The sequence below is a fragment of the Schistocerca americana genome, chromosome 8 (genome assembly GCF_021461395.2).
Source record: "Schistocerca americana isolate TAMUIC-IGC-003095 chromosome 8, iqSchAmer2.1, whole genome shotgun sequence".
In the NCBI taxonomy this organism is placed as follows: domain Eukaryota; kingdom Metazoa; phylum Arthropoda; class Insecta; order Orthoptera; family Acrididae; genus Schistocerca; species Schistocerca americana.
In genome coordinates this window covers 462,504,202-462,528,560 of record NC_060126.1, presented here as the reverse complement: position 1 = coordinate 462,528,560, position 24,359 = coordinate 462,504,202, and the positions used below count along the sequence as shown (strand labels likewise).

The 24,359-nt window shown below is 42.9% G+C and overlaps 1 protein-coding gene across 5 annotated transcripts in view; it reads right to left on the bottom strand.

Moving 5' to 3' along the window:
* The window catches only part of LOC124545468 (putative mediator of RNA polymerase II transcription subunit 26), a 386,951-nt gene that overhangs the window by 178,817 nt on the left and 183,775 nt on the right, over positions 1–24,359 (bottom strand). For all 5 annotated transcript variants that reach the window (XM_047124398.1, XM_047124396.1, XM_047124397.1 and 2 more), the window contains one exon: positions 15,856–15,948. In XM_047124398.1, coding sequence (XP_046980354.1) covers positions 15,856–15,948 — 93 coding nt within the window. The remainder of the gene's footprint in view (positions 1–15,855; positions 15,949–24,359) is intronic.

Sequence of the window (24,359 nt, the reverse complement as noted above, 5' to 3'; positions counted from 1 at the left end):
TGCTAAGCCAGTAACGCTGTCTACCAAACGTGCATTCGTGACATCCGGCAACAGCTGGTAGTGCGCCAGGAGGTCATCCCCGATGATCACCTCTGACATCAGCCACTGTATAATTCCACTTGTATGGCGACGTAGGCCAAGATTAAGCTCCATCCTCTGTGTGCCGTATGTTGCGATTGAAGAATTGTTGGCAGCCATTAGACGGAAGGCAGTTGGCGGGCGGCAATGATGTATGGCTGTTCGTGGTATGATACTCAGGTCCAACCCAGTGTCAATTAAAAACTTTACGCCGGAACTCCTATCGGTTACGAACAGGCACTTGGAGGATAACTGGCAGTTGGTTCCGCCTATTGTCGACCGCCGGTGGTGTTTGGGTCCGAGCATGGCGATGTGCACTTCCTTGCACGAACCTAAACTCGACCGCCATCATAAATGACGCGCACTTTAATAAACAGTGTACCAACCTTGTTTCGCGTAGCTCACTTGTTTGTCACTCCCGGCTACCCAACAGCTGGCATTTATGCAAACTTTTGCCGTCCGCACCACAACCCAGCCTAGCGGCCGCCGCGCACACTATACCACAGACAGTCACCTCGTGTACCGCATCGCGGGATTCCGTGGTTACAGACGGCACCGCCCACAAACTTCACTTACAAGACGGACTGCCTATTTCTTGCCGACCACGCCATCTCAAGCCAGAACTCATGAAATTGGCTCGCGAACAAATAGACGATCTCTTAACAGCCGGCATCATAGAACCATCTGCCGGATGCTGGGCCTTGCCTATCCACTTCGTCACAAAAAGCGACGGCACCTGGCGTATGGTTGGCGACTATACTAAGCTGAACTCTCGTACTATCATAGACATGTACCCAGTTCCTAAAGTTGCGGATTTTAAACATGCTCTTGCAGGCGCCATATATTTCTAGGTAGTGGACTGTAGGGCCTATCATCAAATTCCGATAGCACCAGAGGATATTGAAAAGACAGCTGTTACAACACCTTCCGGCCTTTTCCAGTACCAGTTCATGCCCTTTGGCCTCCACAACACTGTACAAACTTGGCAGAGATTCATAAACAAGGTGTTGTTTCATCTGGATTTTTGTTTCGTTTACTTGGAACACATTCTCATTTTCAGTCCTACTTTGCAAAAGAACAAGGAACATTTGCAGATTGTTAAAGACACTCTTACTGCTGCCGGTGTTTAACTGAATAATAAGAAGCTCCAGTTGCACCAGACTTCAGTAAGATTCTTAGGCTACATCGTGTCAGCTAAGGGCCTCACTCCTCCCGAGGATAAAATCAAACCTGTTTTGGATTTGCCACACCCTCACTCGTTTAAGGAGCTGTGCAGGTTCATCGGAACAGTTAACTATTATAGGAAGCACTTGCCTGTCGCAGCCAAGGTTCAGACTCCCATAACAGACACCCTTGCTGGCAAAAATACGGCTGGCATCCGTCCGGTCTCCTGGACCCCTGCCATGGAACAAGCTTTTGACAAACTGAAGCACCTACTAGCAAACGCAGTGACTGTTGCTCACCCGCATCCGGACGCTACATTTTTTATTACCGCGGATGCCAGTGATACCGCTGTAGGTGCTGTCCTCAGCCAAACCGTCGGAGATACTACCTCCCCTTTGCAGTCCTATTCTAAGAAGCTCAACAGCGCTCAAAAAAAGTACTCAGCCTTTGATAGGGAGCTCTTGGCAGTTTATGAGGCTGTGAGACACTTTCGCGCCGAGGTTGAGGGTAGGGACTTCTACATTTTAACCGACCATAAACCTTTGGTTGCTGCTGTAAAGAAACCCCTGACTGACCCTCCACCTAGACACTTCCGTCATTTGGACTTTATATTGCAATTTACCTCTGACATACGATACATCAAGGGTGCAGATAATGTGGTGGCAGATTTTTTGTCTCGTGTCGGTGCTCTCACAACTCTGATAGACCTCTCTAACTTGCCTCAGCTGCAGTCTGCATACATGGACACTATGGACCTTATTTACGATCACAGCTCGTCACTCAAACCTGTGCGATCCACCTTTCCCGGTGTCATAGGCGAGGTTTGGTGTGACGAATCAACTGGTACACTGCGTCCCTTGATACCCAAACCTACAGAAACAGGTGTTTGACAAATTACACAACCTAGCTCATCCAGGTGTGAGAACCTCTACCAGACTTATTTCAGAGCGCATCGTCTGGCGCAACATGCATTGCGACTGCCAAGCCTCGGCCCGTGCCTGCATTCCGTGCCAACAAAATAAAGTTTTGCGGCGCACATTGCCCCCACTAGGCAGCTTCACCGCTCCTCCCAGTCGCTTCCAGCACGACTTGGTGGACCCCCCCCCCCCACCCCCTCCAAGGGTTACAGATATGTGCTATCTCTTATAGACAGAACCTCTCGTTGGGTGGAAGCTTCCCTGTTACGCAATATTACATCTGAATCAGTGGCACGATCCTTCATAGACACGTGGATTTCATGCTGTGGCTCTCCTGTTTACTTGACGACCGACCAAGGCCGTCAATTTGATTCTGCCTTGTTTTCTGAACTGTGTAGGCTGTGTGGCATCAAGAAAATTCGTTCAACACCATACCATCCCCAAAGCAATGGCTTCGTGGAACGTTGGCATAGGATGCTTAAGACTGCCCTACTTTGCCATGGCCTCCCTTGGATGGAAGCCCTGCCATTCGTCTTAGTCGGTTTGCGGACCACTTTCAAGGAAGACTTTAAGGCTCAGTGGCCGAGTTCGTCTACGGCCAGTCCCTTACACTGCCAGGCGAACTTATTGCTCCTACTCCAGTCGCCAAACCATCCGAACTGCCATCCTTGGTAGAACGGGTGAGGTTACACTGTAACAAGCTTCAACCCCCGCTCCCTTCCAGCCACACTCCGCCACAAACATATGTTCCCAAGGCGCTCGAAACTTGCGAATTTGTGTTCCTTCGCAACAACACTAAAAAGCCCCATTACAGCCCCATTACACAGGTCCATACAGAGTTGTCAAACGAACCAGTAAAACAATGGACATCGTAATTAAGGGCTCAGTAACTACTGTCTCCCTCAACAGGGTTAACCTGCTCGCGTCGAGTTTTCCCCTACCTCACCCACCATTCAAGAGACCACGCCCTCTGGCCACCCTTGGCCTTCTTCGTCAGCTCATGATTCGAGTAAGCTCACATCTATACCGGCCCCGTCAACAAGCCCACACTCATTCTGCGGTTTTCCGCCTCCCGGCTCCCATAGCAGAGGCCCCAGCTCCCAGGGCTCTAATATAACAGTTCCATCTTCGTGCGACAGCACACCGCGCCGTTCTTCTAACTGGTGCAGCCTGCAGGTTCCTGCCACACCCACTCAGGCCTCACCGTCTGACACTCACCCCTCTACTCACAGCACACTGCCCTCACCGTGCTACTGTTTCCCCACCCTACCGGCTCAGCTTACCTCTCTGTTAGCAGGCGCCACTTACGAGTTCTCTACTCACATTCATCCTAATGACATTTGTGGTTTATCTGTCGTCTTAATGGTGATACCGCATTAGTGCTGCTTGCATGTGACAATTTGTGTGACTCGTTAGGTGGTGTGTCACAACGTGTAGTGAAGCGTTTCAAAATCTCTCGAAGTGCTACGTGTGGCGACCTACGTGCTTACATTACGCCAAGTGGAAAGGTGATCATTAGGTTCCCTGCCGATGGCACCCTTCCACACCAGCGCTCCCGCACCGGCCGAAGACTACGACCGCCGACGTCGCTTCAAGACTTCAGCATCAGCATTCTAGGATTTGCTCCACACTCTCCTCCCACACGGCCGGTGCCGTTAGACGCGGAGGAACTCACTGTAACCCACTTAAACTCTCGCCAACTGCCCCCATCTTCGGGTACGTACTCCATACTGTAGGGGGGGGGGGGGGGGGGGGGGGCCTATGTGGCGTCGATCCATGAATCGATAGGCCAGAACATCATATGTGTATTATGTCTACAAGTTGATCTTTGTTTTATATACTTCCGGGACCTCAGCTCCCGCCTAGTCTGCGACCTGTACATTTGTTGTGGAATAAAAGTATTGATGATTAGAGGAGAGAACCGTGGTCATTACCTTACCAACTTGATATCTCCTTCAATACTTTACGGAAGACAGAGAGGCAAACAATAAAAAAATGAGGTAAGTACTAATTTAGAACTATAGATGTATGTGCAGGTCAGTACAGACTAACTACTAAATAATGGTCAGTGTCTTGTTTGAAGATACTTATGAAAGTCAAAGGACATGAAAGGGAGACAGTAGCTTAAAGGAGAATGAGTCAGGGTTCTATCCTGTTACCAGTGTCATTCATTCTGCATAGTGAGCAAACAGGACATGATGCTGAAAGAACTAGACTGAGAAATGAGACACTAAAATTAGTGGATGAGTTTTACTGTTTGGGCAGCAAAATAACTGTCAACAGCCAAAGAAGCAAGGATATAAAACACAAACTAGCAATAGTAAGATAAGCAATTCAGAAAAGAGAAATTTGTCAATGCTGAATATAAAATTAACTATTAGGAAGTCTTTTCTGCAAGTATTTGCCTAAAATTTTGCTTTCTAAGGAAGCAAAGAGTGGACAATAAACAGCTGAAGGAAGAAGAGTATAAAAGCTTTCAAAATGTGGCACTACAGAAGAATATTGTAGATTATACAGTTAGATTAGATAATTAATTAAGAGTTAATGAATCAAATTGGGGAGGAAAGAAGCTTATGGTGCAACTTGACAAACAGAAGGGGTCAGTTGATAGGACACATCCTGAGGCATCAAGGAATAGTCAGGTTATGTAAGGGAGTGAGGGGACTAAGAATTGTAAAGAGAGACCAAGAGATGAATGCAGTAAGCAGGTCCAAATGGATGTAGGTTGTAGTAACTATGCAGAAATGAAGAGGCTTGCTCAACAACTGCAGCACACATGGAGGAATTTAAACAATCATTCTTCCCACACTCCATACATGAATGGAGCCGGGATAGACCCTGATAACTGACACAATGGGACATACCCTCTGTATGCACTTCACACTGCCTTGCACAGTACAAATGTAGATGTAGATGCAAACATAGTCTTGGATGGAGAACTACATCAAACCAGTCTTTGGACTGAAGACCACAACACCAGCAACAATGGTGGAAGGTGAAACATCATTTTTCTGCTGAGAATTTATAGCCAATAAGTGCCTGATCCTTCTCCAAGCTATTAAATGTCAGCTCCAGCTAATGTATTGCTACCGATGGGCCAGAAGATATACAGAGTGCAACAAAATCAGCCAAAAATAAGTAATACTCTACTAGGAACCTTATATTGACATGATGCTATTAATGGATACAGAAAAGATTGTGATAGTTCCTTAGTGTGCACTGAAAGTGGTGTGCACTGTTCACACTACTGCTACATAGCTGTTCCAGGCTTGAAGGAGGAGCAAAGTACTGCAGAATCATCCACGAATACAAGTGTCTATTGGATCACTTCATGTCAAAATAGCACATGAGGTGTGGCAGCTAAATGTCATATTTTACTGAAATGCAGTTGAATGTAGGTTTGCACAGCCTAAGTTAACACGCAATATATTTTCCTTCAGATCAAAATAATTTTCAAATGATGGGTTTAGCATTTTTGAGGATAAGTGTCAAGAAATATGTATTCTGAATATTCAGAAAAATGAATAGATTTGCACCTGTAATAGATCTGTAATGATTAAATTTTTGTGCACAGCTCATGAGCACATACACTTAACTAATCTGATAGTTAAAGTGTTTGCATTTTGCAAACTGGGTGTTTTATTTGTCACTAACTTCAACTATTTACTGTAAAATTTTCTGTCACCTCTTCACACAACATAAAACGTTGGAAAATCTGAAACTTAATTTAAGTTGGAAGAGAGATAAACATTTTTCTTAATATATAAACCAAAAGTCAGATAACTTTTAGCATTATGTTCCTCAATCAGTAAAAACCAGAACATTGTAGGATCACTTTGTTGTCTGTCTGTCTTTGTGCCTGTCCACCTGTCTGTTAAGACCCCTTTTTCTCAGGAACAGGTAGTCTTATCAAGTTGAAATGTATATCACATACCGAGGCATATGATCCCTTGACGTTGTAATAAATGGAAGCTTGTAAGTCAGTGCAATCAAAAGGCGCAGCCATTTATGTCACAACTGGCTACATAGGTAGCAGGGGCTGTGCGGAGGGAACCGAGTGGTTTTTTAGGTTAGAAGGTCTTGGGAAAGTACAGAAAGACTTTCAGTTTCAAAGGGTGCAGGACAAACACAGGAAGAGGTAGACATAGGAACAATCAATATTGTAGTTGTAAACTGCCATAGCTATGTTGGAAAATAAACAGAGCTCCAAACGCTAGCAGAAAGCACTGAATCTCAAATCGTTACAGGTATGAAAAGTTGGATAAAGTTAGAAATAAGTTCAGCCAAAAGTTTTACAAATGACCTAACCATGTTCAGAAAGGATACATTAAACACAGTACCTGGTGGAGTGTTTATTGCTGTCAGTAGTTTACCTTGTAGTGAAACCAAAGTAGATAGTTCTTGTGAATTAGTATGGGTAGAGGTTCTATTTGACAACCAGAATAAATTAATAATTGGTTCCTTTTGCTAAGACCTTCCCCCCACCCCCTTGACTCAGATGATACAGTTGCTGAACACTTCAAAGAAAACTTGAGTCTCTTTTCAAATAGGTACCCCATTCATACAGTTATAGTTGGTGGTGACTTCAACCTATCCTCAATATACTGGCGAAAATACATGTTTACGTACTAGAATTCTTAGCAACAAATAATCCTGAGGAAATAGGGAGTATTATGAAGGACACAGGGATCAGCAACAACAAGGCTGTTGTAGTGAGACTGAATACCTTAACATCTAAAGCCACCAAAAATAAATGCAAAATACATCTATTTTAAAAAAATTCGCGTGAGGCCTACCTAAGAGACAGTCTTCACTCTTTCCAATATGAATATGTAAATGTAGACCAGATGCAGTTTAAGTTCAAAGAAAAGGTATTGATGGTTATTGACAGACATATACCAAATAAATTAATAAGAGATGGTACTGATCCCCCATGGTGCACTAAACAGGTCAGAACAGTGCTACAGAAGCAATGAAAAAAGCATGCATGCCAAACTTAAAAGAAAGCGAAATCTGAAGATTGGCGAAGTTTTACAGAAGCTTGAGATGTAGCATGAACTTCCAATCAGGATACTTTTAATATCAATACCTTCAATGTGTGATAACAATAGTGATGTTACTGATGACCATGCCACTAAAACTGAGTTGCTAAACTTGGTTTTCCAAAATTACTTCACTCAAGATGATGAAGTAAATGTTCTGGAATTCTAACTAAGAACAACTGCCAACATGAGGAGCTTAGAAGTAGATATCCTCAACATAGGACAGCAGCTTAAATTGCTTAATAAAGGCAAGGCCTTTGATGCTGACTGTACACCAGTCAGGTTCCTCCCAGAGTATGTTGATACAATAGCTCTATATCTAGCAGTCACATACCACTAATCACTCATTGGAAGATCCATGCCTTAAGACTGGAAAGTTGCACAAGTCACAATAATACCCACGAATGGGAATAGGAGTAATCCACTAAATTACAGGCCCATATCTCTAACATCAGTTTGCAGCAGGATTTTCAAATATATACTCTGTTCTAACATTATGAGTCATCTCAAGGAAAACGATTTATTGACAAACAGCCAACACAGACTCAGAAAATTTTGTTCTTGTGAAACACAACTAACTCTTTCTTCTCATGAAATAATAAGTGCTATTGACAGAAGAAGGCAAACTGATTCTACATTTTTAGATTTCCAGGAGACTTTTGACACCTTTCCTCACAAGCAACTTATAATTAAATTGCATGCCTAAGGAGTATTGTCTCAGTTGTGTGACTGGATTCAAGGTTTCCTATCAGAAAGGTCACAGTTCAAAGTAACTGCTGGAAAGTTATCTAGTAACACAGAAGTAATATCTGGCATTCCCAAAGCAAGTGTTATAGGCCCTCTGCTGTGCCTGATCTGCAAAAACAATTTGGGGGAGAACCTGTGTAGCACTCTTTAGATTGCTTGCAGATGATGCTGTCATTTAGTATCTTATAGAGTCATCAGATGATTGAAACAAATTGGAAAACAATTTATAAAAGCTATATGTATAGTGTGAAAAGTGGCATTTGACTCTTAAATGATGAAAAGTGTGAAGTTATCCATATGAGTACCAAAAGGAATTCGCTAAATTTTGGTTACATAATAAATCATACAAATCTAAAGGCTGTAAATTCGACTACACACTTAGGGATTACAATTACAAATAACGTAAGATGGAAAAGTTTGGACAATCACATAGTCAACATTGAGGGGAAAGTAAAGCAAAGACTACAATTTACTGGCAGAATGCTGAGAAAATGAAACAGTTCTACTAAACAGATTGCCTTCGTTATGCTTGTATGTCCTCTTCTGGAGTATTGATGGGCTGTGTGGGATCCACATCAGATAGGAACGAAAAAATTCAAAGAGGGGCAGCTTGTTTGGTGCTCGTGAAACAGGGGAGACAGCACCACAAATATGATACATGAAATGATGTGGCAATCATTAAAACAAATGTGCTTTTCATTGTGGGGCAGTCTTCTCAGGAAATTTCAATCACCAACTTTCTTCTCGAGTGTGAAAATGTTTTGTTGTTGCCCACCTACACTGGGAGGTATGACCATCGTAAGACTGAAGAGCCAAAGAAACTGGTACACCTGCCTAATATCATATAGGGCTCGGCTGAGTACGCAGAAGTGCTGCAAAATTACTTGGCATGGACTCAACTAATGTCTGAAGTAGTGCTGGAGGGAACTGACACCATGAATCCTGGAGGGCTGTCCATAAATCAGTAAGAGTACAAAGGGGGTGGAGATCTCTTCTGAACAGCATGTCGCAAGGCATCCCAGATATGCTTAATAAGGTTAATGTCTGGTGAGTTTGGTGGCCAACAGGAGTGTTTAAACTCAGAAGAATGTTCCTGAAGCCACTCTGTTGCAATTCTGGACATGTGGGTTGTTGCATTGTCCTGCTGGTTTTGCCCAAGTATGTTGGAATGCACAATGGACATGAATGGACGCAGGTGATCAGACAGGATGCTTACGTACCTGACACCTGTAAATGTCATATCTAGACATATCAGGGGCCCTATATCACTCCAACTGCGCAATGGCGCACACCATTACAGGGACTCCACCAGCTTGAACAGATCCCTTTTGACATGCACTGCTGATGGATTCATGAGGTTGTCTCCACACCCGTACACGTCCATCTGCTTGAAACAAGACTCGTCTGTCCAGGCAACATGTTTCCAGTCAACAACAGTTCAATGTCAGTGTTGATAGGCCCAGGCGAGGCGTAAAGCTTTGTGTCGTGCTGTCATCAAGGGTACACGAGTGGGTCTTCAGCTCCGAAAGCCCATATCGTTGATGTTTCATTGAACGGTTCACGCGCTGACACTTGTTAATGGCCCAGCATTGAAATCTGCAGCAACCTGCAGAAGGATTTTACTTCTGTCATGTTCAATGATTTTCTTCAGTCATTGTTGGTCCCATTCTTACAGGATCTTTTTCTGGCCACAGCGATTTCAGAGATTTGCTGTTTTCCTAGATCCCTGATATTCAGGGTACACTTGTGAAATGGTCATATGGGAAAATCTCCACTTCATCGCTACTTCGGAGATGCTGTATACCATTGCTAGTGCACTGACTATAACTCCATGTTCAAACTCACTTAAATCTTGAGAACCTGCCATTGTAGCAGCAGTAACTGATCTAGCAACTGTGCCAGACACTTTTGTCTTATATAGATGTTGCCAACTGCAGCGCTGTATTCTAATGGTTTACATATCTCTGTATCTGAATATTCATGCCTATACCAGTTTCATTGGCACTTCAGTGTAATAAAATTAGAGAAACCACAGCCTGCACAGAAAGATTTAAGTTTCCGTGTTTCCTGCGCATTGTTTGAAAATGGACTGGTAGGGAAGGTGATTTGATGAGCCCTCTGCCAGGCACTCGATTGTGAATTGTTGAATGTCATGTTTGATACTTGCAAACGCACTCATCAAAACCTATAGGGTACTTCCTATTGGTTTATATTCACGAAATTTTGCAAGAAGCAAAGTTTCACAGCACGAGTAAAGGAAAAAATCCCCCCCCCCCCCCCCTCTCCACCATTTGTTATTCGACTGTCTGTCTGTCCATGTGTTAAGGCCCCGTTTCCTCAGGAAACAGCTAACGTATCAAATTGAAATTTATGTCACATACTAAGGTCTATAGCCTCTGGACACAGTAATAAATGTAAGGCTCTAAGACAATGCAATCAAACGGTACGGCGACTTATGTCACATATTTTGATGCTCGTAAACTGTCATCAAAACTAGTATGTTACTTCCCAGTGACCTAGAATCATGAAATATGGCAGGAAACAAGGTTCCATAGTACAAGTAAAGGAAAAAAAACCTGATGTGTTAATTTGAAATTATATCACATGAAAATAATATTTCTTTGTCATTTTTTGTCTGACAGTCTGTCCGTCTGTCTGTTAAGACCTCTTTTTCTCATGAATGGGTAGATGTATCAAGTTGAAATTGGTGTCACATACTAAGGTCCCTTGGTGATGTAAAAAAGTTAAGGTCTAAGGCAATGTAATCAAAAGATATCACCATTTATGTCACATATTCTGATACTCAGAAAGTCACACATTAAAAACTATAGTGTACTTCCCATTAACTCAGAATTACAAAATTCAGCAAAAAGCAAGGTTTCAAAGTGCAAGTAAAACGGAAAATATCAGAAATTTATTAATTTTTAATCATATCACATGAAAACAATATTTCTTTTATCATTTGTTATCCGACTTCAAACTTAAAACATTTTTAAATGTCTTGCAATTCCCAGGACCAATACCTTGCCAGTATATATGTTGACAAAATGCAAAAATCATCCATTCTTGACTCCTGGGATGGATGAACTGATTATATACATAATTGGACAGGTGGAGGTCAACGTCAAGGAAAGTGGCATGGGATTTGGAGTAGGACCAGGTGAATCTAATGGAACCAAAGGAGTTGAGGTTGGAGAGGAAATTCTGGAGTTCTTCTTCACTGTGAGTCCAGATCATGAAGATGCCACTTTCCTTGACGTTGACCTCCACCTGTCCAATGGCCAGCTTCACACGTCCGTCCACATCAAACCCACCAACAAGCAACAGTACCTCCATTGTGACAGCTGCCACCCATTCCACATCAAACGTTCCCTTCCCTACAGCCTAGGTCTTCGTGGCAAACGAATCCGCTCCAGTCCGGAATCCCTCAACCATTACACCAACAACCTGAAAACAGCTTTCGCATCCCGCAAGTACCCTCCCGACCTGGTACAGAAGCAAATAACCAGAGTGACTTCCTCATCTCCTCAAACCCAGAACCTCCCACAGAAGAACCCCAAAAGTGCCCTACTTATGACAGGATACTTTCCGAGACTGGATCAGACTCTGAATGTGGCTCTCCAGCAGGGATACGACTTCCTCAAATCCTGCACTGAAATGAGATCCATCCTTCATGAAATCCTCCCCACTCCACCAAGAGTGTCTTTCCGCCGTCCACCTAACCTTCGTAACCTCTTAGTTCATCCCTATGAACTCCCCAAACCACCTTCCCTACCCTCTGGCTCCTACCCTTGTCACTGCCCCCGGTGTAAAACCTGTCCCATGCACCCTCCCACCACCACCTACTCCAGTCCTGTAACCCGGAAGGTATACACGATCAAAGGCAGAGCCACGTGTGAAAGCACCCACGTGATTTACCAGCTGACCTGCCTACACTGTGAAGCTTTCTATGTGGGAATGACCAGCAACAAACCGTCTATTCGCATGAATGGACACAGGCAGACAGTGTTTGTTGGTAATGAGGATCACCCTGTGGCTAAACATGCCTTGGTGCACGGCCAGCACATCTTGGCACAGTGTTACACTGTCCGGGTTATCTGGATACTTCCCACTAACACCAACCTGTCAGAACTCCGGAGATGGGAACTTGCCCTTCAGTATATTCTCTCTTCTCATTATCCGCCAGGCCTCAATCTCCGCTAATTTCTATTTGCCGCCGCTCATACCTCACCTGTCTTTCAACATCATCTTTGCCTCTACTTCCGCCTCGACTGACATCTCTGCCCAAACTCTTTGCCTTTACAAATGTCTGCTTGTGTCTGTGTATGTGCGGATGGATATGTGTGTGTGTGTGTGCGCGAGTGTATACCTGTCCTTTTTCCCCCCAAGGTAAGTCTTTCCGCTCCCGGGATTGGAATGACTCCTTACCCTCTCCCTTAAAACCCACATCCTTTCGTCTTTCCCTCTCCTTCCCTCCTTCCTGATGAAGCAACAGTTTGTTGCGAAAGCTTGAATTTCGTGTGTATGTTTGCATTTGTTTGTGTGTCTATCGACCTGCCAGCACTTTCGTTCGGTAAGTCACATCATCTTTGTTTTTAGATATAACTAAATACATTGTTATAATAGAGGGAAACATTCCACGTGGGAAAAATATATCTAAAAACAAAGATGATGTGACTTACCAAACAAAAGCGCTGGCAGGTTGATAGACACACAAACAAACACAAACACAAACATACAATGTTTGTGTTTGTCAGTGTGTCTATCAACCTGCCAGCACTTTCGTTTGGTAAGTCACATCATCTTTGTTTTCAGATGCAAATACATTGTTAGAAATTTACAGAATTTGTATGTTGGTAAGAAACAAAATGTATTTGTATTTTTCATTTTATACAGTGTTTAGACTAAGGAAGATTGCCAAACTTAGAGAAAACATTAGACTTGTCTTGAAATAATTCAGTGGTGTCATAACTAGGCTGAATGAAATTAAAAACAACGGTAAGTCCAGGTTGTTGTATCAACAACTATGAAAATGGGTGTTCGCTCTCTGCCAACACATTCACCAGTTTTTTCCCCTCTCTGATCCTTTCCTCTTTTGTTCTCCATTCCCCTCCCTCTCCCCAACAGACTCCTGACACTGTCTCTGGCAGCTTTGTCCTGCCACCTCCTACAGTAGTTCCTGGATGCTCTGCCAGACAGCACTCTTCTCTTCCCCCCACCCATACTCTGGTATCCTTTCCCCTTCCCTGCCTCTTTCCTGATCGGGGCTTTCGTTGAATGCAACAGTTGCAGCCTTTAGAGCGGCCAGAGATAGCAGTCACGTGTGCATGAGGTGTGCCTGCTTGTGTGAATCTGTGTGCCTTACTTTCTTTTCTGAAGAAGGCTTTGGCCAAAGATTGGTGTGTAATGGACTTTTTGTTGTAGCTGTCTGCAACTGAGCGTATCATCTTTACAAAATTGCTGAATGAAGTTTAGTTGTTCTATGTACTGTTTCTGATGACAGTGCAATATCATGGATCGTTCTGTAGGTAAACAAAGAATCAATGTCTGACAACCATATACAGCAAATAAACTGGCCCTCTGGATGTAATTATTCCACTTGATAAAAATATAAATATACTTACATTAAATATTTGTGTTGTACTGCCATCAGTCACCTTTATATTTATTTTCAGTTTAACTAAGCTCTATGTTTCAAGTATGTTCTGCTCATTTTGTCACTTTGTTTGTTACCAGATTTTCATATATTTAGGCATGTTTTAAGTAACTTCAATCTAATTTTTTTGGATGTTCAAAAGACTAAACTTAAGGGTATGAAAGCCAAAAATTGAATTCTGTTTCTTTCAACAATGGCAAAAATTCATTGTGAGGAATCAGGTGATTGCCATCAATTGGAATGTAATGGGTTCACAACAGTGACACAAAGCAAAGCTGAGAAATAATTTGAGAACATTTTCTTTGGATTTTGTCTGAGAAATGGGTATGTTTCACTCATCCCAAGGCAGTCTTTGTGCGCTAAGCATTTCATTAAATTACACCAGACACCTTCACAATCCTGAAAATGAAGTTACAGCAGTTTCTGAAGTTGGTTTTCTGCCAATTTATCATTACTTTATTACAAAAAGTGTTTATGCAACAGCCTAATGGAAACCAATATTTATGTTGGTTTTTAGAAAACTGTCACTCTTTAACATCACGAGTTATTACTTGTTCCATTATACATTTTTTTGAACCTACAGGGTGACAATTATTGAATGACATCAAAAAAATGTAAATTAGTTACAAACTGTGGTGTGCAAGCACTTTATGCAACATGTAAATGTCACTACAGATATTTAGATTTTGGTTATGAATGTTTGATATGCCTGCCATCACTGGCGATGATGTGGCGCAGATGAATAGCAAAATTCTGCATGACCCTCTGAAGTGTTGGGACATTGATGTTCTCCTGAATGGCTGTTTTCAGCTCAGCAATGGTTTTGGGGTTATTGCTGTACACCTTGTCTTTAATACTGCCCCACAAAAAGAATCACATGTGTTCAGATCCAGAGAATGTGGCAGCCAATCGAGGCCCATGTCAGTGTCCTCTGGGTAGCTCAGATCCAGAATATGGTCCCAAAAGTGCTTCTCTAGGACGTCAAACACTCTCCTGTTTTGATGGGGTCGAGCTCCATCTTGCACGAACCACATTTTGTCAAACTCAGTGTCACTTTGGATAACGGGGATAAAATAATCTTCCAAAATCTTCACGTACCATTCAATAGTCACCGTGCCATCAAGGAATATCGCACCGATTATTCTGTAGCTGGACACTGCACACCACACAGTCACTCATTGAGGGTGAAGAGACTTCTCGATCAGAAAATGCAGATTCTCAGTCTCACAAATGCATCAATTTCGCTTACTAACGAACCAATCCATTAAAAAGTGGGATTCGTTGCTAAACCAAACCATACTAATTCCCATCATGCCCCGAAGCCAACTGTGCAGTTTGAATGTCCTACTGCAAGCTGTTCAGAAGTTATGATGATTTTATTTCTTTTAGTTCAATAACTGTCTCCTTGTAAGACTACTCCATAGAATAGAAACCTAGCAACCAGAAAATGAAGAATATGACTTCCCAGACTTGTTTCAAGTGGTCTTTTTTTAAAATTACTTTTCTTAAGTGACGTATCACATAACAAAACATTATCTTTATAATAAAATTTGCTTGTATCTTATTGGAAGCCTAAGTATAACATCTCTTCAGAACTTGGATCTTTTATTGTTGAAATATAACACTACTTCGTTTCATTGTAACACTGACATGGGATTTTTAATGCATACTTCTTAGCTAGAATATGATGGCAGAACTTGTGTTCTAGGTTACATTAGTATATGAATCCCATAGTAAACTGCTTTTTTACAACTGTAAGTGCACCTTCATCTTTGCAAGATTACACTTCCATAAATTATTATCTCTCTCCTATCTTTTTTCTGGCTTCACTCTCAAACTAATACTTCAAATATAACTCACACTTGTCTAAAACTCACCTTAAGAAATTCTATTTTGATCCTAGTTTTCTGTTCCTTTCACACAGGTCATTATTAATTAATGCATTTCATGAACAAGTTTCCACATATGGCATATTTTCGCTTCATATGCTCCTTCAACACTATGTTGAAATGTTCTGCTTAACAATACTGCTCAGTGAGCCAATAACACAGCTCACTGTCAAGCTGAATACTACACGCAAAAGCTAAAATTTCAACGGGTCACTTTCACTGTAATATTCCCTTTCATCTTCCTAAAGATCCTTCTGTTTCCCGTTTTCAGTGCAGCGAGTAGCAACTCTTATTGTATTGTGGTATGAATTACTACACTTTATTTTGTGACAAATGATATTTAAGATTACTTTCATCATTACCTTTAGCTGTGGTAGTTCAATATGAGTCATTTCCAGAGGTGAAAATAATAGATTCTTGGTCAAATCTCTTGCCTTGGGAACTTTTTTTGTCATCTGAAAATATGCAATCAACATATCATTGGATTAACTGATTAAAACATTTTTAACAGATGATTATCAATGCAATAATACCATGTTCATTAATTAATTAATTCATTCATTCACAAATCACTTTCCACAAATAGCATCATGAACGAGAGTCTTCATGGGCATAAATTGAGTTAAATTAAACATCCTGCAAGTTGCTTTTATGAAGTCCACAACAATCAGTTATGACTAGTGCTAATCTGCTCACATTGATAACTACGAAATTACTCCTAAATTACTTTACATATGAAGGACAGTATGAATTACGATAAACTAATACTCACCACATAGAGGAAGCAATGAGAGAAAGACAAAGAAATTTAATACCAGACTGAGCACTCAGTCAAAGTCCATCATCAGATATAGGAACACACACACACACACACACACACACACACACACACACACACACACACACACACACACACACACACACACACACACATTTATACATGCACAACTTGCTCCATCATCAGATATAGGAACACACACACACACACATTTATACACGCACAACTTGCCCACTCACTTGGTCACTGTCGCCTCTAGGTGCTGAGGATCAACCAACTGCAGTGAGCAATCATTTCACTGGGGTTGGTATTGGTGGGTGCAGAAGAAACCTGAGGTGGAAAGAGAGAGGGATAGCAGGGCACAGGTGGGGAATATGTTTATGTGCTGCCTGTGAGAGAGTGCAGGGGTGTAGTGGGGTCAGCATGATGGGTCGCCAAGTGTAGTGCTGGGGAGGAGAGGGGGAAAGGGAGAGGAGAGAAGACGAAAGACTATGCAGATGTATGGGGGGATAGAGGGCATGTAGGTCAGAGAGGGAGCAGGGAAGCAGATAGAAGCATATGGTGAAACAGCACTAGCAATTTGAGGCCAGTGTGTTTATGGGAGTAAATGTTGCAGAGAGAGTTCTCACTTGTGCAGTTTAGGAAAGCTGGTGTTAGTGGGAACAACATAGAAGGCAGAGTCTGTGAAGCAGTCACTGAAGTCAAGTATACCATGATGCACAGCATGCTTGGCAGTTGGGTAGTCCAGCTGTAACTTGGTCACAGTGGGGAAGTAGTAGTCACGTGGACAGAGAGTTTGTCATTGGTCCTGTCCATGTGGAATGCTGCACAGGGATTGCAGCTAAGTTGGTAGAATACACAGATCCATTCACAGGTTTCCCCACCTTTTGTGGGGTAGGACATTCCTGTGATAGGACTGGAGTAGGTAATAGTGGGAGGACGTATGTGACAAGTCTTGCATCTAGGTTTCTTACAGAGATATGAACTATGAGGCAAGGAGCTGGAGTAGTGTTGAAATAGAGACAGACAAGTATAATGTGTAGGTTGGATGGATAGTAAATACCACTGTGGGAAGGTTGGGTAGAATATTTCTCATTTCACAGCACAACAAGAGGTAGTCAAATCACGGCAGAGAACATGATTAAGTTGCTCAGTACTGGGTGCTACTGATTCGTGAGAGGGCACTCCTTTGTGGACAGTCAGTGGGTATGCGACTAGGGAGACAAGGATTGGGAGATTTGTTTCTGTACAATGTGTGGAGGGTAATGTTTGGCAGTGGAGACCTCAGTGAGACCGTTAGCATTTTTGGAGATGAACCATCCATCATTGCAGATGGAATGACTACCAGTGATTAGGTGGTATCAAAGAGAACTCTTGGTGTGGAATGGGTGGTAGCTGTAAAAATGGAGGTACTGCTGATGGTTGGAACTTTGATGTGAACAGAGATATTCATGCTGTCAGACTTGAGGCAGAGTTGACATCAAGGATGGTGGCTCAGTAGGTTGAGGACAACCTTGTGAAGATAATGAGAGAGGAGATGTTGATATCCTGGAAGAATGTGGTTAACTTATCCTCACCCTCAGTTCAGATCGCAAAGATATCATCACTAATTCTAAACAATGTGAGGAGTTCAGCATTTCAGGTGGCTAGGAAGGATTTCTCCAGATGCTACGTGAATAGGTTAGTGAAAGATGGTACCATTTGGACGCCATGGTTGCACCGCAGATTTAGTTGTAGGTGATGCCTTCAAAGAAGTAGTAATTGTGGGTGTGGGTGTAGTTAGTCATGATGATTAGGAGAGAGGCTGTGGGTCTGGAGTCAGTCAGGAATTGGGAGAAGCAGTGTTCAATGGTGTCATGTCCATGAACATTGGGGATGTTGTTGTAGAGGGAGGTGGCACTGACTGTGATGAATAGAGCACCAAATCACAAACAGACAAGATCGTTTGAGAGTCAGTAGAGGAAATGGTTGGTTTATTTTATATAGGAGGGTAGGTTATGGATGCTCGGCTGAAGGTTTGGACCTCAAGGGCAGAGACTCTATATGGCCTGACCATCAAATTACCTGTCTCCAGCTGCAACTCATCCTTCTACAACAACTTTTATTTACCCAAGTGCTGTCAGTAGCTATCCTTCACCAACCCTATCCTGTATGATCATATAAACCAGGCTCATGTCTTATTGCACTATTTCTGCTGCATTCACAAAATCCAGAATTCCTGCATCCCATTTCCTAGATTGATACGCTTTTCCTCCAGGAACTATAGCTGCACATACAATGCCATTTCAAAAAACTGTCGAACTATTCAATTCATACTCCCACTTTGGACTAACGCTATCCACCAACACCACCACCACAAGAGCCTCCACCAAACTTTGCCCATGGCCTGTCATAGCCCAAACTTTGCCCACGGCCTGTCATAGCCACCAAATCCTGCACTGCATACCTACTACTTCTGCTGGGAAACTCCTACAGTACCCAGAGCCTAAACAGACCTCCAAGACCTCAGTCCCTCAGAAGAATAAGTCTTTTCTGAAGGCCTCAATTTTTGTCCCACTCCAAAATTCATTCACATGAGCTTGTTAAAGACCTTGTCTCCTTCTTACAGACACTACCATGGAAACACTTTTTCACCACAAATCCTACCAAATAGATTTGATGCAAAACCAAAACTGAACCCTGTCTTACTCATTTTACTCCTTCATCTAACCATGATCCACCCCTACTCCCACTGAAACATCGGCTGTCAACTTTCCAGAATTTCCTAACATCAAGCCATGCCTCACCATCATTTAGCAAATGCCTCAACATAGACTCCAGCCTCACATCTCCAGAAAGAACTGCAGTCCACCATCTAAAAACTCATACTGATCTTATAATCCTACTGTTGACAAAGGTTCCAACACTGAAGTTATCAACTGTAGGAATTACTTGGCTGACAGGCTCCATCAGATCCCAGACATGGACACCTGTAAACTCTGCCACAGTGAACCCACTCCAGAAATCCAGAATGACCTTCAGTTATTCCTCAAATCCCTAGATCTGTCCTAGAACCTCTCCCCCAAGTCAGTCCCCCTCATCAGCTTTACTGCTCTCCGCACTCCTACATTCTACATGCTTCCTCTCTATTGTGGCTGGATACTGTAGCCAAATAGAGCAAACACTTGTTGCTGTGGGCCAACATCTTCAGCATACTACCTGTAACCTACCTTCCTATATAAAAGACAGTAACCATTTCCTATACTGACTCTTCACAGTTTCTGTTGTTTTACCATCCACTGCCTTGTTTATCAGCGATGTTGCCACTGCCTTCTACATTAACATGCCCAATGCCCATGACTTTGTCATCATAGAACACTACATCTCCCAACTCTCAAATGACTCCAGACCGTCAACTTACTTTCTTGTCACCATAAACAACTACATCCTAATCGGTAATTACTTCTCTATTAAAGGCATCACCTAGAAACAAATCTGTGATACAGCCATAGGCAGCTGCATGGCATCTCACATGCCATCCTACTCATAGATCATCTAGAGGAATCATTCATAGACACCCAGTACACAATACCCTGCAGCTAATTGATGATGTCATGGTCAGGACTGAGGGTAAGGGCAGCCTGTCCATATTCCTTCAGAACCTCAACACCTCCTCTCCCATTTTCTTCACATGGTCATCCTCAGCTCAACAAGTCACCTTCCCAAATGTCAATCTCAATGTCACAGAAGACTCCATCCATATGTCCATCCACATCAAACCTGCCAGTGACCAACAGTACTCCATACCAACAAGTCCCTTACATACAGCCTAGACATTCACAGTCATTGCATCTGCACTGATGAGCAGTTCAACTCTAAAATTCCAATGGACTCACTGAAACCTTCTAAGACCAAAATTACCCTCCGAACCTTGCCTAGAAGCAGTCCTCCCATGCCTTGCCACTCCAGTGACCTATCATCCCACATATATCCACTGATGCACCACAAAGGAACATCCACATTGTGACTCAGTACTACCCAGGACTGGAGCTACTTAATCATGTTCAGTGCCTGGGTTTACTGTACGTGTTGTCATGTTCACCACACCCTTCCACAAAGGTGTTCCATTATCCTCACAAAGGTACTCCACTGTCCAACCAACCTACACACTATACTGGTCTGCCTTCACTATAATCCCACTCCCAGAACCTTGAATCATTTCCCTGTAAATGACCTCAATACAAGATATGTCACTTACATCCTTCTACTAGCATCTCCTCCAGTCCTGTCATAGGCATTTCCCACACTATCAAGTAAGGTCACCTGTGAAAGCATTTATATGGTCTACTAACTTAGCTGTAGCCAACGGCCTTGCTGCAGTGGTAATACTGGTACCCATCAGATCAACGAAGTTAAGTGCTCTCCGGCTGGGCTAGCACTTGGATGGGTGACCATCTGGTCTGCCAAGTGCTGTTGGCAAGTGGAGTGCACTCAGCCCTGATGAGGCAAACTGGGGAGCTATTTGCCGGCCGCTGTGGCCAAGCAGTTCTAGGCACTTCTGTCCGGAACACGCTGCTCCTCTGGTCGCAGGTTCAAATCCTGCCTCGGGCATGGATGTGTGTGATGTCCTTAGGTTAGTTGGGTTTAAGTAGTTCTAAGTCTAGGGGACTGATGACCTCAGATGTCAGAAGTCCCATAGTGCTTAGAACCATTTGAACCATTTTTGGGAGCTACTTGACTGAGAAGTTGCAGCTCTGGTCTCGTAAATTGAGATACGGCCCTAAGAGTCATGTGCTGACTACATGCCCCTCCATATCTGCATCCAGTGATGCCTGTGGCCTGAGGATGAATTGTCGGCTAGTCAGTATTGTTGGGCCTTCTATATTGGCAGTAAAGCGATTACTTCAGATAATTTAATTGTACTTCCAACTACATTCTTCATCTGCTGTTCTCACACAATACTTTGAGCTAAAGACATATGTAACTTTAGACAGAATAATATAAGTTGTTCATAATAAATTTTGTACTTATCCACCCTGAGAACTGCTACCCACAGTGATATATTTATTTATTATCTACATTTTTTCTTTGATCTCATTGTGAGTTCACGCCAATTTTAGTGAGTTTTCAGGTTTCGCTATCATTGACTCCCTCACGTTATCTCTTATTTCCCCCCTTTGCATCAGTTTCATCCTTCTCGCAATTTTTCCCATGTATTTGGGTGTATTTTTGCGAATTTTTCCAGACGTTATTCTATTATTTGCATAATTTTTCACGTTTTTCCCACCAGCATGGATTTTTACTCCTTCCATCTGCGTCAATACAGAAAAGTTTCCTTACCCCTAGCCAGAAGCCAGTCCCACATACTGTTCCTGTGATGTTGCTTGGCTCATGGAATCCCGCCAATGGCTTACCATCAAAATAACCATCTCTAGCTGCCACTCCTCCGTCCACAATGACCTCCATCTGTTCAGATTCCACCAACCTTTAGCCCTCACCAACATAGTCATGCCAAACGACATCAAGCAAGCCCAAACCTCCATGCTGTCCTTCTCTACATCCACAAAATTCTCCTGCTATGCAATCCCAAATTCCTGGAACCCATAACACACACTGGAACACTCACCTTCCCCGAACTAGAGCAACATGTACAATGCCACCTCAAAAAACTCTCCAGCGCTTGCTCACTTCCTACTCCCACCTTGGAGTACCACTGTGCGCCACCTCTACAACAACCTCCAAACTCCCCCATGTCCCCTCATAGCTGACAAACCCTGTCTCACAGACTTACTACATTTACCCCACCCTCCAAAACTCCCTCCCACCACCACACAGAATCCAGAACATAAACAGACCTGAAACACAGTCGTGAACCTTTTCTCCAGAAGCCTTAGCCCTACAGCAATAACAGTCCTTTCCAAAGGCTTCACATTTTGCCCCACTCCAAAATTCTATCATGCAGGTCTTATTAAAGATCTTCTCTCCTTCTCCTAGTCCCTACAGTGGAAACACTCTTTTGCCACCAAACAGACTCAACCAAAAATCAATGTTAAACCCTGCCTGACTCAGTTCAATCCTCCATCCAACTGTGATCCACACCCACTGCCTCCAAATCACCCCCTGTTAACTTTCCAGAATTTCTTAACCTTGAACTTTGCATTACCAACGCTATCCAAATCCCTTAACATGCAAACTAACCTTGCATCCACAGAAGGAACTGCAGTTCATCATCTAAAAACTGATCCCAACCTTGTAATCCTACATGAGGACTAAGGCTGCACCACTGTTGTTTTGAACTGCAAGGATTACCTATCAGAAGGACTCTGCCAGCTGTCAGATACATCCACCTACAAAGCTTGGCACAATGACCCCATTCCAGAAAACCAGCAGAATTTCCAGTCATTCCTCAAATCCTTAGGCCCATCCCAGAATCTCTCCTCAGAGGCCCTCTCTGCTCACTCCTACCACTCCCCATTCTCCTACCTTCTACATGCTTCCTAAAGTCCATATACCAAACCAACCAGGATGCCCCATTGTGACCAGTTACTGTGCCCCCCTGAAAGAATCTCTGCTCTCATAGACCAACAGCTTCAACCTATTACACAGAACCTACCCTCCAATATAAAAGATACCAACCATTTCCTCCACCAACTCTCCACAGTTCCTGTCCCTTTACCACATGGTGCCCTGCTCATCACTATTGATGCCACCTCCCTGGACACTAACATTCTTAATGTCCATGGCCTTACCACTATTGAACACCACCTTTCCCCAACACCCGATGGATTCCAAACAAACAACCTCCTTCCTAGTTGCCATGACCAACTATATCCTCACCCACAATTACTTCTCCTTTGAAGGCATTATCTACAAACAAATCAGGGGAACGGCTATGGGCACCCGCATGACACCATTCTATGGCTACCTATTTATGGACCATATAGAGCAGGGCTTCACAACATACGTGCTCGCGGAGCAAGCTGTGAGCAGCAAGGTGCGAGCACGGAGCAGCGCGAGCACGCTACCCCCACTACCGGACCAGAGCGGAGAGTGGGGAGAGTCACGTGGGGCACACAACAGCTGCCGCCAGTCAATGAAAATCCACGGCCAGCTGCAGGGATATCACTCACGAATTATTACTGCGACAAATGAAACAAATAAAGGAGAATGTACACGTGCCACATAATTTTATTAGCTTAGTGTATGCCTCTACATTCGTAATAATTTTTGAACTGTTACACAATAAAAGGTGTCACTGAAGTGTGGGATTCTTGGTTATCATGTACTTTTTGCCCTTTACAATTGCGTCTATGTTCGGAGTAATTGTTCTTGTGCATTGTAGGTGCAGCGTGCAGTTTAAATTTCGATCAGACAATGCGTTTCTCAGGCGCGTCTTGTTACATTTCATTGCAGAGAACAGTTGTTCACAAACATACGTGGAACCAAACATTGATATTATTGTAGCCACCAGTTTGTGCAAATGAGGAAATCTATCCTGAGGGAAGTGTCTGTAGAATTCCAAAATGTTTTTCTTGTTCTGAAATTTGTCTCTATATTCTCTGTCACACTGCAGGTCAATAATTTCTAGTTGCAGCTCAGGACGAATCTCTTCAATATTCTCCGAATATGGAGAGGAGAACAGATCAAAATCACTGTCTAGTGCTGTCAGATCTTGAAAGCGTTGATCAAATTCTTCCTTAAGGGCAACAAAACTATCTGAATAACGTTCACAGTCTTTGTGAACATCTTGGATGGTTGATAATTTAGGAAAATGAGCTAGATTTCCTGTTTCCAGCTGACTCACCCAAAGTGTCAATTTCATTTTAAAAGCTTCGATCTATGAAATGAGTAATTAGCAGATCTTTACCTTGTAGTGAAATGTTCAAAGCATTCAGATGGCTAGTTAAATCTGTTAAGAACGCGAGATCACATTTCCATGAAGTCTCTTTCAATTCAGGAACACTCATGTTATTTATTTCCATGAACATATTTATCTCATCTAATAGGCAAAACAATTGATTTAATAATTCGCTAGGACTAAGCCAGCGGACCTCGCTGTAATAAGGCATAGATTTTAAATTGCCTGTGTTGTAGCCCATGCTTTCTTAT